Raw genomic sequence first — 13,630 nt, forward strand, 5'->3', positions numbered from 1 at the left:
ATAATTTCACTCAATTTAACACTGAAAGACCATTACCCACAGGTCATAGCAGTGAGTACAACTGCCTCCCCTTGCCTGACAAAATGCTCATGGTTCAGGTCTGATAGATGCAGTGGTCCCACTTTGTGTTCAACAGGCTAAATCAGGAGGGCAGCCACCGCTTCACTTGGGGTCCGGCCTAGTCTGGACTCTGAGGGGAAAATCCACCCAGAAATACTTTGACACTGTTCAACTAAAATCCATTTGGTGATACTATTCATTTAAGAAAAAGTTTACCAAAAACACGTCTACTTTACTTTCTCCTTGTGTGAAGGTTTGAGTTTAAAGCAATACAACCAGTGAGGGTTTTTTGTTAACTCAGAAACCGGCTGATGTTGTCAAAAAGTCAAAAATGTAGAAGTCACTATCATAAGTTACTGTGCTAATATGACATGTTCATTTTTAGCAGGTTTTTCTTCATCTTCAAAAGCTTCAATCCCCTCTGGGCCAGTCTCAAAATTTCTCTTGATGTGGCAGAAATGGTTGTGTTCTCCAGGTGGCTCTTATGGACTTGGCCTAGTGTATCTGCAACAAATGAACTTCAGTGAGCCCTCCGCTTTGCTTCCTTTACCCAAATTTCTGTGTTGTAGTAGTCTTTTAGTTCAATATAATAAAACGAGCGAGAGTTTGTGGAAAAAGTGAAACTTCAAAAAACCTTAGTAATTCAAGGGGGTTGTGAATATAGTGCCTCATAAAGAAAATGCAACCTGATATCATAGAAAACTGTATAATAGGCCAGCTGGTGTATTGTGTGGATGTTATGCTTTGCCTCGTCTATAGGTATCAAATTAACATGCATGCTTTTCAGTACCAAAAGAGCTTAAAAATTAGTTTAAAGCATCATGAAAACAGTCAGAGCCAACTTTTAAAGAAACATTACTAACACATTTACACATAAATACATATCAACCATACAGCTTAATCCTACGTTGCATAGAAGGAGAGTCAAAGCATGACATCCACTCAATGGACCAGCGGCTCTGTCGGGTTAAAGAATGTTTCATTTATGATATTAAAGTAGTGTTTTTGATGTAGGCTCTAGAGTGCAGGATGTGACCAAATTTACAGTGAACCAATAAAAGCACCTTCTTCAAGGCTGTTTATTTCTTCTCAATTTTCTTTATTTTTTCTTTAGTTCTTCTTATCAAAACATTTTCATCAGTGTAACTGATGCATGTGTAATGTTCACAGCTGTGAGTGCAGTGGCAAAACTGTCTTTTTTCACAGTCCTCTGTGTGAAAAAACAAAACAACAAAACAAACCAGCTCAAAACCTTACCCTTATCAAACAGTCCTCACCCAGCATGCTGGGAGTTGAGCGCCACATATTTCTGGTCCTCGGTAAAAGTGAGGCTCATGTGTAAGTTCAGTAAGGAACATCTGTAATCACTCATTGGGCTGCAAACTCAATGCTAACATCATTACTCTGGTCCAATCATTTTCTTCCCTGCCTTCTCTCTGTGTTTAAAATCTCAGTGGTCTTCTGTCATTCTGTCTTTCAGACTGTCATTCATGCAACCAGGCTCCTCCTCATCTTCATCTTGACTGCCACCAGCATCTAGACTCCAGGGGGTGCTTTGCTCTCCTCTCACTACTGGGATCTCATTCTTCTATGATGGGTCACTGGAGTCTAATTGTCAGATAGCCTTACTGAATTCTGTAGCTCACTTAATCATGCTCAGTTCTTCTGCACGATCTGTTCTTGTAAACTTTTTTTTAATTTTCATTTTTCAAATAAAAAAGAGCAGAAGTAGATTGTGACTTGAGGTTTTTACTTCCACACACTGTTCAGGTCAGTTATGACTGTTGTAACTGTTCACATTCACTTAAGGGTTTTTTTTTGTCACCATTGGATAATAAAGCCCTCCTTTACTTTCCAAATAGTGTTATTTAATTCTTTAAATCTCTTCTTATGTTGTAAATGTTTTTTTCTTAAACATCAAGCATCGTCTTATCAAAGACGTGTGTACTTGGAAGTTTATAATATATTTTGGATAATTTAGTATATGCCAGACAAGCTCTATGTTTATGTTTACAGTCAGAGAGCTGCACCAAAAGTGGAAATTCATACACACATTCATACCTATCCCATACACAATTGTCACGTAATTATAGGCATCAGACGGTGGTTGACAAAAAAAAAATAAAAATAAAACAAATAAAAAAAATAATCAGGCCAAGAGTTTGATTCCTTTTCAAGCTACTCTGTTTATTCAAATCAACAGACAAAGTGCAACTATATGTTTATTATGCTGTCAGATGGCATAGTTTCACTGAGGGATCACCATGGACAAAAGTATTCAAGCAAATTAGGTTTTTCTGATATTTAATGCAGAATTTATATCTTTCTTTTTTAGTTTTTTGACAAATAAATTGAGAGATAGTTGGCAATTCTCTAAAAGTTGACCATACTACTACTACTACTACTAATAATAATAATAACAACAACAACAATAACGATGTAATGTAATGTTTTAATGGTATGCCACAGCTATAGATACACCCTTTAAAATACCCCCAAAAACCATCAAATGCAAAACCGAGTGTACATTTAAAACATTTAAAAGTAATTGTGTCATTTTCACTAACAGCCAGTAAACACATTTGAAATTAATGCAAAACAATATTATTATACAAAGGTGGCTATGTATGTAACTTTAATATTGATTCACATAATCAAATTTGAGTATGCAAATTTCCAAATGGATTCTGTGCTGCAGAAACAAAACATTACCTACTGAGTAATGATAAATTCAGCAATACTCATCTTAATTTAAACAAAGATAAAACTACAAAGGTCTGATTAAAAATGTGAAAAAAAAAAACCCCTCACAACACAATGCAACACAATAAGAACAAAGAAACCCTATTTTCTATTTTTAAAATTGCATAAATCCCTAATAAATCCATGAAGGTAATAGCACATACACGGAACTGCATTTTAATGCACAAATAAAACAACAAATAAACTTATATCTCATAAATCTACTGTTTTAGAAAAAAAATCAAAACAGTACAATATATCAAGCAGCAACTAAAATATGTCAAACATTTTCATTGGTTATGCTTCACTCGTGTCATGTTATAAATGACAAAACAATTCTGTAATATCATGTTTTTAAAACTTCCAATTAAAACAATTAAACAACAATGTAAAAAATCATTTGAGACGTTTCTTCACAAAGTTTCTAAACTTCACTACATAAACGCTTACATAGATGTGACAAATCCACTAACAAAGTATTAAATAGACACTTGGCAAAAAAGTTTTAGGAACTCAACTTTTTGTTGTTTGTCTGTTGTTTAATCTAAGGTGTTAGCAGAAATAATATATTTATGACTAAAACTGTGGCAGCAGGAAAAATGACCATAACACATACTTCTTTTGCATTGGTTTTGAACATTACAGAGCCCTTTCCTTTCGTTTTTGCCCCTACATGTAAACACATAAACACAAAGAAAAGTCTCAGAATCACCTTCCCATGGGGTAACTGAGCACAAACTTTAATGTCCCTCATTATCTTTGGTGTCTTTCACATCGTTGGTCAGGGCTGTTCCACTGAGATCCATGACGCTGTGATCTGAGGCAATCAGTAAAAATAAAATAAGTTGAAAAACACAATAATGGATGTTAAAAAAATCTTATTCCACAACAGAAACTAAGGTGTATACAAGCTGATGTTGTAATCTTAGTAGATATAATGTGTTAGTAAACATATTTGCATGTTAATATTTAGAACTTGCTGTTACATTAATGTCCAAGGTGTCTTTCTGCTGATATATAAAAAGTTGTCTGTTTGGTATATGTTTCCTTCCAAACATATATTATTGCTATTAAGAGCAACAAAACACTAATGGCGAGGGGACAGGACTTTTATTTTATATGTACCAATATTCATAAGAAGAGTAATTTCCTGGACTTGCTGGTTGTTTTGCAAATAAATACATGATGTTGGTTAAACTGGTAGTTTTACAAAATGTGTTTCGAAAATAATTTTTCAACCTGAAAAATGATGTCTTCAAGACCATAATACAAACACGATCACTATAGAACTATAAACTAATAACAAGCAGCTACAGTTCACTGTAGTTTCAACTGTTATGCTTTCTTACCTGTGTCTGCAGTTTTGCGCTGAATGTCAAAGGCCACAGGACCTCTGATGGTGAATCCAAGGTAAAAGGTAACTGAGCGTGGTTTCCAAATTTTGTTTCTCACATTGGCATCGATCTCAATCTCTTTGCCACCAACTCTTGTATACACTTTGTCGTTTCTTACTTCTCCATCAAGTCTGAGAAGGAGCTCTTGAACAGCAGGATTTCTGAAGATTTCTTCTTTCTTCCAGTTATCGCTCCAATCTGCTTCAATCACTTTCAGATGTTTCTCAATAACATTTCTGTGAACAATTCTCTTCACACCTTCACCTTTCCCAATGAAAAACACAGGAAGGAGGTATCTGTTTCGAAAGTACTTCTTATATGTATTTTCATGAGACTTGTACATTTGCTGAGTTAACTCACTGAGGTCATAATCACATTGGCCTTGATTTCCAGCCCAGTACCAGAGGAGGGAGAACATGTGCAGCTCAGGTGGGTCTTTCTTGCTCGATGGCATTTTCCCTATAAATAGTGAGAGGATGTTGTTGACAAGAGCTGCTTCTGAATCTGCACTTGGACACATTTCTCTACACTTTGTAGATATGTCTTCGAGCTCTGATTGAGTGTATTGTTTGACAAGAAATGACAGCACTTCCACAGACTGGTCATCTAGGTTTCCCTCCTGAAACATCTGGATGAGTTGTTTTGCAGTTGTGTCTCCAACATACTTCTGGTAGCACTCTGAGGTGTCTTTAGATATATATTCAGGATCATCTTTCTCCATTTTAGGCTTTGAGTAAGTCTGAAATTTTTCCAAAAACATGCATTTTCTCTCAATGTCATCTTGCAGGCTTAATATGAGATCATTGAATCTTTGGAGTTTGTTGTCTCCAAGTAATTCGAGGACAGAGCCCATCGATACTTTTTTGGTGAGAACTTTTTCCCAGGTTTCATTTTGACTGACAAGTTTGTAATGCAGAGTTTTGCAGACCTGCAGGTAACCAAACTGCCCTCTGAAGTTATAAAAAGGTGAAACTTTTATATTGCCATGTTTTTTCATGTCTGGTCCATCTTCATCTTCAGCAAGTTTTTCTTCATCTTCAAAAGCTTTAATGGCTTTTTTGGCCACTCTCAAAATGTCTCTTGGTTCAGAAACCTCATTGTTCATTAGGTGGTTTTTATGGACTTGGCCAAGTGTGTCAGCAACAAATGAATTTTGAGGATCTCTTTCTATTGCTCTCTGTGCCCACATTTCTGCCTGATTGTAGTCTTTTAGTTCTATATAATAAAAACGAGCAAGAGCTTGTGGAAAAAATGGATTTTGACCAAATGTATTTGAGGCCACTTCTAAAACTGTTGCACACTGCTCTTTCCCCTCCATCATTTCAATGTCTAGAATCAGTCTAGAAAACTTTTTCTGTTTGATGTCTGTGCTGTTGACTTGGTCCACTTCTTGTTTCATTTCTCTTTTGGTTAACATCTCTTTGACAAAACCAAGCAACCACAGAGGAATCGGATCTCTGCAAAAACTGTTCAAGAAGTTTCTTGTTGTGTCACTTCTGGTCACACCTGCCTTTGCCAACAGTTCAGTACAATATTGTGCTATCATAGTGTGAGCCATGTGGACCTTTTTCTCAGCTCTTCCATCTTCTTGGAATGTGATGATGAGATGACTGAAAGGCTGCATTTGATCCTCCAGTGAAAGGTCATCGTAGTCTTCATGTCCGAGGAAGTCCAGGCACTGAGACTCCAGGAGATATGAACCTGGTACGTAGGCATTCAGCAGACACAGGAAGGCAGCAAGCTGCGTCTTCCGAGGTTTATTTGTTTTTTTGCTGTTTTCTAATGCAGCACATGCCTCCCTGACGTAGTCCTGAGAGAAATTACTTTGCATTATGTTAAAGCCATGAAATTGTTCACATTTATCTTTGTACCTCTTTTGAAGCTCTTCCTTTTTCTTATCAAAATTTTTCTTCTCATTGTCTGAGAGTGTGTTCTTTAGGACAACGTGGTCACTCTGTTGAGGTGCATTGTTTCTCACACAGCTGAGGAAAATGACTACAGGCATACGAGTAACTATCTTCTGCTCAGCAACTGTCATCATAATGTTGATTTCAAGATCTTCCAGGATTTTCTTTTCATTCACTAACAACAGCACAGTGTTCTGGTTGTTTCGACTGCCTGCTGTGAAAAGTTGGACAACCTCTTTTGCAACTTTTGCCATGTCTGAGGTGGAGCCAGTTAAAACAGCACACCTGAAGGTTTTTCTCAAATCCCACATCACCTGCATGGCCATTGTAGTTCCCCCACATCCTGGTTGGTGTGTCAGTTTTACAGCTGATATCCCTGGAAATGTTCTCTTTTTCTGAATTTGTTCCCTGAGTTTCTCATATCCATCTCTTTTGATAAAAGCAGTCCCAAGGGACTCTGCCTGTTCACTGATGTAGAAGTTTAACCACTGAGGTGGGGCCCCTCTGTAAAAATTCTCTTCTGTCTTCCCAGTGAGTGCTGGATCAAAAATTTCTCCTTCAAACTGATTTGCATGGAGAACATGCAACATTGTGCAGGAATCTCTGAATTCACTCCGTACATATACTTCCCCACCTTTAGCAGTGGACAGGGCTGGTCCGTTTGCCATCTTTAGCTTTAGCTGTCCTGTGCTGTAATAAGTTTTAGAAAATGAAAGTAATTTAGTTTGAACTGTTATTTGATCCTAAAGGAGTAGTCTAGATAGTAGCAGACACAACATTAATAAGAGTTTTGTATGCTGGGGTTGCACATTGACCCTATGAAATGTGAAGCACTTGTATATGAAGCCACAATATCAACCCCTAAATTTACCTTCATACACAAAACATTCACTCACTGACTGGATTTTCAGGTACACCTGTTCAACTGCTTGTTAAAATGAACATCTTGTCAGCTAATCATATGGCAATATCTCAATGCATTGTTGTATTTATAAAATCTTTAGGAATCTCCTAAACCCTGGAATTATTCCATGTGCAACTACAGAGTGACTGTACTATCTGCAGCACTCTTTATGTCAAGATATACATTTACAGCATCACATTCATAAAAAGTTTAACATTGTTGCAGATGAAAATTCATACAGATTTTTCTTGCCTTGTCTTTCAGTTGTTGCAAATGTAGCTGAGCTCCTCTCAAATGTTCTGCTGATCTGTGACTGGTAACTATGTTCCATAACCTGGGTACCAGGAAGCTGCTATATATAGTATACAGCCACATGCCACACCCAGGAAACGTTTGTGGGTATATGTATACACCCACCAAAAGACCCGTAGAATGTGAAAATCAAAGTGAGTAGTATGCTATGATCAAAATATTAGAAGGAATCATTTTAGGTAATATATATGGTCACATAAAAAGGTAAATGGGAATGGGGTATATTTAAGATATTTAGATGGAAGAAAATTAGGAATGAAGCTAATAAAGAAAAATTAGGGACTATGTTAAGAGTATAATATTGTATACTTGATGTCCCTCGAACTTCATGAGGAAGAATGTCTACATTGACTTAGGCTATTGTTTTCTCACTTTCTTGCAGCAGTCTCTTTTTACTGCAAAGTTTGGACATTTCTGGTAAAGGGTGGGGTGAGTTCATATGAACAGAAATTTTACTGGCAACAGGCCAGTTACATTCTTTACCCATAACTTTGTAACACAGTAAGTACAGTGTAAAAAATGAAGGTCAACTAGTAAATTCATTTGAAACTACGACTAAATTGAAAAAAAAAGTTCTATTAACATGTTTGTTGTAAGGAATTTAATATTTTGTTCTCTCTCATAATGAAACCTATCACTGCATTTCTTCAACACTGATTCTGACTGTCTCTGTAGGCCTGTCTGTCTGGTTTTATCAGTTACAATAAATCTTGTGTACTGACAAGGTTGGTGATTAACCCGTAAAAGGTTGAAGTGAATTCATTTGAAGAGAAATGTTACTGACAAGAGGCCATGGAAATGTTAATATTTGTAACACTGTAACTGTAAAAAAAAAAAAAGAAAAAGAAAAAAAATACTCAGTGAAGTAAAGTTTCATTTTTCCATGTTATTAAAACATGTTTTTTCTACTTTTATTTAATTTCTTTGACTTTCTTTCATTGTCATAACAAAACCTATAACTGCATTTCTTCACTTTCAGTTCTTACTGTTAACCTGTAAACCTGCCTGCTGGGTTTTCTGGTACTGACAGAGGTTTTTGTTTAGATACTGGAGGATGTTTTTAGGATTGCTTAGTTACCAGAAGAACCAAACAATACTATTCCAAGAAAAAACGTAATGCTGAAAATGTCTCCAAAATGTATTTAAATATAACTGCTGCAGATGGGTTTAGGCTACCTTTTTGGAAGCCACTGGACCAAGCAGGAGAGTAATATCAAGAAATGGCCAAGTACTTCAGTTATTTAGGTTATTGTTCGAGTGGCTCAGTCACAAATCCTTCTTTTTCATTTCTTCCTCTGATGTCTCCATCGGCAAGTTTTCTTCCTTGTAAAAATTGCACTTAATAACTTTACTTTTGTAATTTTGAAGTTTACAAACAGGGGCATGTGAGGAATTTATTCATTTTTAGTGTAAAGTTCATCAGCGTTTTTATTTGTCATCTCTAACTCTGGATCTAAATCTCACCACATCATCCACCTTGAAATTCAAAACTAAGTTATCAAGAAATCTGACAGCAATATGTTCACTCACGCCAATGACAATGGTGACGACGTCGAACAAGAAGAAGTGAGACCTTCTTTCTGATTGTGATTTTTTTCATATTAAACATACACAAGTAAAATGAAATAGAGATTTCCATTAAGTATAGTCGACAAGTATATCACACTCTCACTTAATTATAAATAACATATTAACAACACACACACACATATAAATTCTAAAAAACATTAATGATTTATCCAATTTCTGAACAAAATATTACATAACTCAAAAATAATCTTACATTTATATCCATTTAGTTCTTAAATACTTATCGTTTGAATTATAATCCAAAACTCTAATTAGTTTTTAATTAGTTATTAATTAATTATTACAGCTGTATGGCATGCCATAAATTTTAACAGTTTTTTTAATCACGTGACATGTGCGGGTCATAAACCCCTTCTAATATCCCTCCTTGTATACAATATTTTGGGTCAGTTTTTTCTTATTTTGATCCAGCAGTATCGTTTTACTGGAAAGGTTGGACATTCACCCCCTATATGAACTCACTGGCAACAGGCCAAATACCATGTGAAAGAAGAAAGTGCTTTTAGCATAGTTACTGTAAGGTATTTAAGCTCTCCTTCATTCTCATAATGAAACCTACCTGTCAGCGCCTGAGACTCAGCCTATTGAGTTATTTTGCATTTTTGATTTCTTATGATGTATTGTGGATAATGTTCAGTTCTAGTGTTATTATTAGTAGGTTTAGTCTAGTTAACATTGTCATTCATGCTCTCTGGTTTATGTGTCATTTCTGTCTTGTCCTCTATGTATAACTTTTAGTTATGTCTGTGTCTTGCAGCCCTTAGCTGTAGCCATGTTCCTCTCCTTGTATTCCTTTCTGTTTCCCCAGTCTGTCGTGTATTTCATGTCTGTGTGTTCCAAATCCTATAGTCAAATTTGTGCTGTTATGCCTACGTCTCACCATGTTTCCTGTTTTTTTTTTGAAAGTCTTGTGTTGCCATGTTCAGTGTGTTTAGTTGTATTTCTCCTGTGGTTCATTTGTGTCAGCTGTGTTTCCCCAGTTGTTTCCACTTCTCTCATTATCCTTGTGTGTATTCAAGTTCTCTGTCTTCCTTGGTTCAGTGTCAGGTTATCTGTCTATCTCGCTTCATGTCCATGGATTCTCATGTCACTTAGAGTCTCAGGTTTAGATATGCTCATGTTGTGCTCATGTTATAGTTTCATAATGTTCAGGTTCATGTTCATGTCATAGTTTCCATGTTTTGTTCTAGTTATTCCCAGTTTAGGTTATCATTTAGTCTTTGCCTTTGTTTTGTTTTTTGCTATTATCCTGCATAAACAGCTCGCTTTTCGTTACACTTCAGTTTTGCATCTGGGGTTGGGTCTGCTCTTCAAACACACCGGGTGCCCAGCCGTAACACTAACACTGCTGCTGACTGTCTCAACAGTCAATATTTACAGACAAAAGTCTACAGGTTTTATCATTAAAAATCTCTAGGATGGACATGTATTCATCCTAAATTTGGATTGTGGTAACAGAAATTACAAGTTGCTGAGGATTATTTGCACTCAGCATGAAGACAAATAAAGCATTTGGTACTAGTCCAGTGACATTTTCACCTCTCCATCTTCAGATTTTATAACTTCTTAGTTGTCTTTGAAGGAGACGTCCGGGCAACACAGAGTTGGTTAGCAAATATATTTTAATATATAATAGTATATTCATTTTAGCACAATGACAAAATGGCATAATTTCAGTTCAGTCTCATTTAAATCATGACAAAAAGCCACACCTTTATATGTGTTTGAATACCTCATGATGTTTTGCTGCAGTCATTGCAAAATAAATCATGAATCCTGAAGTACTCCTTGCCCCATGAGAGGAAATCCTTAGCAAAAGTGTCTAACAGCATTGAGCCCATAGGATCCAACAGGGTTACTTATGTGAGCTGAAATATTTAATGGTTGTAATGATGCTCCTCACTGCACTCTTAAGGTCAGTGTGACACTAGATCACTTCAATGTCTCACATAACAGGCAGAACTCTTAATCGTATCTATTAAAGAGCAACAGTTCTTGACAAATGTAATGAATTAGATCAACTATGAAACAGCCACACCTGCCACTTGTAACATCAAGTAAGAACTATGCACTTTACAAAAATTAGATAAATGCAGAATATGAGACAAAACATCCCACTGACAGACCGACTGACTCAAAAGGCAGTAACACACAGGCAACTCACAGAGCCCAACAATTAACTGAGAAACACATCAATTTAAATGTTTACATTTTCTTCCTGTGGTAATGGATCCAAACTAGATACCTGGAGAAATGAATATTTATTATGGAGGTTAATAATAAGTTAAAGGTATGACACTACTGATATAATTTGTAAAAAATAAAAATAAAAAATGCCAAAACCTTTCATGTCAGCTTGAACTGTTAGAAGCCTACAAAAGCCAAACTAAAACCGTAGGAAGCTTTCTTAGCTGTAAGTTAGACCTTTACCCACAGTGGAGCAGGAAAGGACTCCATTACTTCAGTGCTTAACCTCCATTGTCTGCTACTACAAAACACACATGCCTAGAGATAATGATTGTTCAGGATGAACATCATGGAAAATTGCTCAAAGTCACGTCACAATTTCAAGTTCATTCACTCCAGCAGTTTGCAACTGAATCAAGTTGGCACTTTTACCTAAGATGGGAACATTTTTATGCATGAAATGTAAACTTTATTTGTCTCAACAAAAGCAAAAACATGTTTTTGTTGTGCAGCTCTAGAGAAATGCAGCACACGAGGTTAAAAACAAAAAACAAAACTTAAGCACAGTTTTCAGGAAAGCCAAACTTAATGCAACTCATTCTTCTAGTGACAGTTCAAAGGTACAATGGAAAACAACAACAAAGAAAACATTGCTGCACAACTTCATTACATCACTCACCGTACATTCAGCATTCCTACAGTAACAACAGCCTCATTGTCATTAACGACATCTCACCTCTGTACAGCATTCTTGTGCAACACGTGCCACATTCAGAGTGATCTGATAGAACTAGATGTGGACATGAGTTGCACACCCTCCCCCCGAGATGCTTCATCAAATATGAACCTACATATTTAGATGTGCTCACACTTCTGCATCTTATCTTAAACAGCTACAAACCACCAAGCTACTCCTCACTACTTACACTAACTACTGTGCACCTTCTCCATCTATCACCCCACAAAAGCACCTTTAACCCTTCATTAAAACTTGACTTTAAACATAAAAAAGGAAATAAAACTCAGGAGCCTCACATGGTGAACATTAAATAGGTTAACAGACCATTATTTGATATAAATGAAAAACTACGTTGTATAAAATATGAATGTAACATACATTATCACCTCATCATGATGTTATTTTGACTCATTATATTTATAGAAATCTTTGCTTAAAATTCCCTTGCAGCCAATCATATGTCACCAGGTTGTTACACAGAGCTGTTAAATGTAGTCAATTTTCATTGGCTATGGCAGAAACAGGAATTCTGATCGAGCCAATTGCATAAAAAACTACAGTAGCTGCTGTTTGTTCTGATGACAGTTTCCAGCTGTTTTTCACACCAAGTTTTTTTGTGTTTATTTGCTTTTTGTGAGTAGAATTAAATAATATCACAAAGAACAATTTGATTGGTTAAACCAAATAGTAGATCTAGGTAAGTTGCTGGGCTAATTAGCTTCATTCTACTTCCCTCATGAGAGGATAACTCACAAAACTCGGGTCTACATTTGTAAAATTTGTATATACACCTACATTTACATATGTCCGCACCTTTTATATGTCCTGCTCGTGTTGCAACTTCGAAGTGACAACATACCTCACGTGAACAAAATGGCAGAATGTGATACTGTGACCTTTGTCTTTTGTCATGATTTGGAAACTCTCTGAATCAAATTATTTTACAAGCAGTGACCACAACACACCTGATCAATTACAACACAGTAAAACATAATGTTACATATCAGTAAATACAATTAAATGAATATCACTTTTTAATATATAAAAACTTCACCCAAAGCTGTAACAGCAAAACATAAATGAAGAGAATAACACGAATTAGAAAAAAAAAACGTTGATGCGTGATCTCCTTAACTAAGCACAATGTGTTCATCCCCTTGGTTTGTTTCCAGTTAGTAAAACAAAATCAGGATATGTAAAAACAACAACAATATATAGGCATTGAATAAATTAATCAATTTAAATCCCAACACAGTGATATATATTCAAAATACATATTTACAACCTATTAAAATAAAAGAGAGAGAGACAAAAAAAAATAAGTCCTAAAGGGAAAAAGTTTCTTGAATGAATTTTAATTGACTGTTAGCATTTCATGCTGAAAACTTTCACAATGTCCACCTCTTTTCTGAGCTCACTCATACTAATGTATATAATTGTGAATTTTCCATAAATAGACAAGTATTTTAGTAGGCTAAAACTTTTGCAGCATTTAGTAAGTTGATATGCACTTGGTACATGGAAATCCAAATCTGACATCATTTGTGACTGATATGTTAAAATACTATGTGCCGGTGGCTACAAAGGAAAAAGCTAAGGGAAAAGAAAAAAACAAAGCACAAAAACAACAAAAGGGTGCAGCACAGCAACATTTCGGTTGCTGACTATGAATAACCCCAATTAAAACATTTAAATTAAGCTATAATCAGGAGCTAGAACATCAGACAGTTTGATTTTTTTATTTCAAACTACTAACAAACTACCACATAGTTTTATTTCCATTGCTTACTTAAAT

At 35.7% G+C, this 13,630-nt stretch overlaps 1 protein-coding gene across 2 annotated transcripts; it reads right to left on the minus strand.

The window, feature by feature from the left end:
* Window positions 1-1,785: 1,785 nt before the first annotated feature.
* LOC146579817 (sterile alpha motif domain-containing protein 9-like) lies at window positions 1,786-7,329 on the minus strand. 2 transcript variants are annotated; one of them, XM_085265174.1, is made up of 3 exons: window positions 7,260-7,329; window positions 4,152-6,793; window positions 1,786-3,619 (listed from the first exon to the last, which is right to left on the minus strand). In XM_085265174.1, the coding sequence occupies exons 2-3, from the start codon at window positions 6,769-6,771 to the stop codon at window positions 3,543-3,545; spliced, it is 2,697 nt and encodes an 898-aa protein (XP_085121300.1). In that variant the 5' UTR covers window positions 6,772-6,793; window positions 7,260-7,329; the 3' UTR covers window positions 1,786-3,542. The 2 variants fall into 2 exon arrangements, with proteins under 2 accessions (XP_085121300.1, XP_085121308.1); XM_085265182.1 differs by having other exon boundaries at window positions 7,247-7,308.
* Between the last annotated feature and the right edge of the window lie 6,301 nt (window positions 7,330-13,630).

The sequence above is a fragment of the Mchenga conophoros genome, linkage group LG3, assembly GCF_057382185.1.
Source record: "Mchenga conophoros isolate Kocher_MC1m ecotype Shallow Benthic linkage group LG3, M_conophoros_male_GT1.1, whole genome shotgun sequence".
NCBI classification, from domain to species: domain Eukaryota; kingdom Metazoa; phylum Chordata; class Actinopteri; order Cichliformes; family Cichlidae; genus Mchenga; species Mchenga conophoros.

Bases quoted from the DNA above. Each gene is read 5' to 3' on its own strand.
- LOC146579817 (XM_085265174.1), bottom strand. From the start codon at position 6,771: ATGGCAAACGGACCAGCCCTGTCCACTGCTAAAGGTGGGGAAGTATAT. The intron at 3,620-4,151 runs GTAAGAAAGCAT...TGATTGCCTCAG, and splicing joins GCGCAAAACTGCAGACACAG to ATCACAGCGTCATGGATCTC.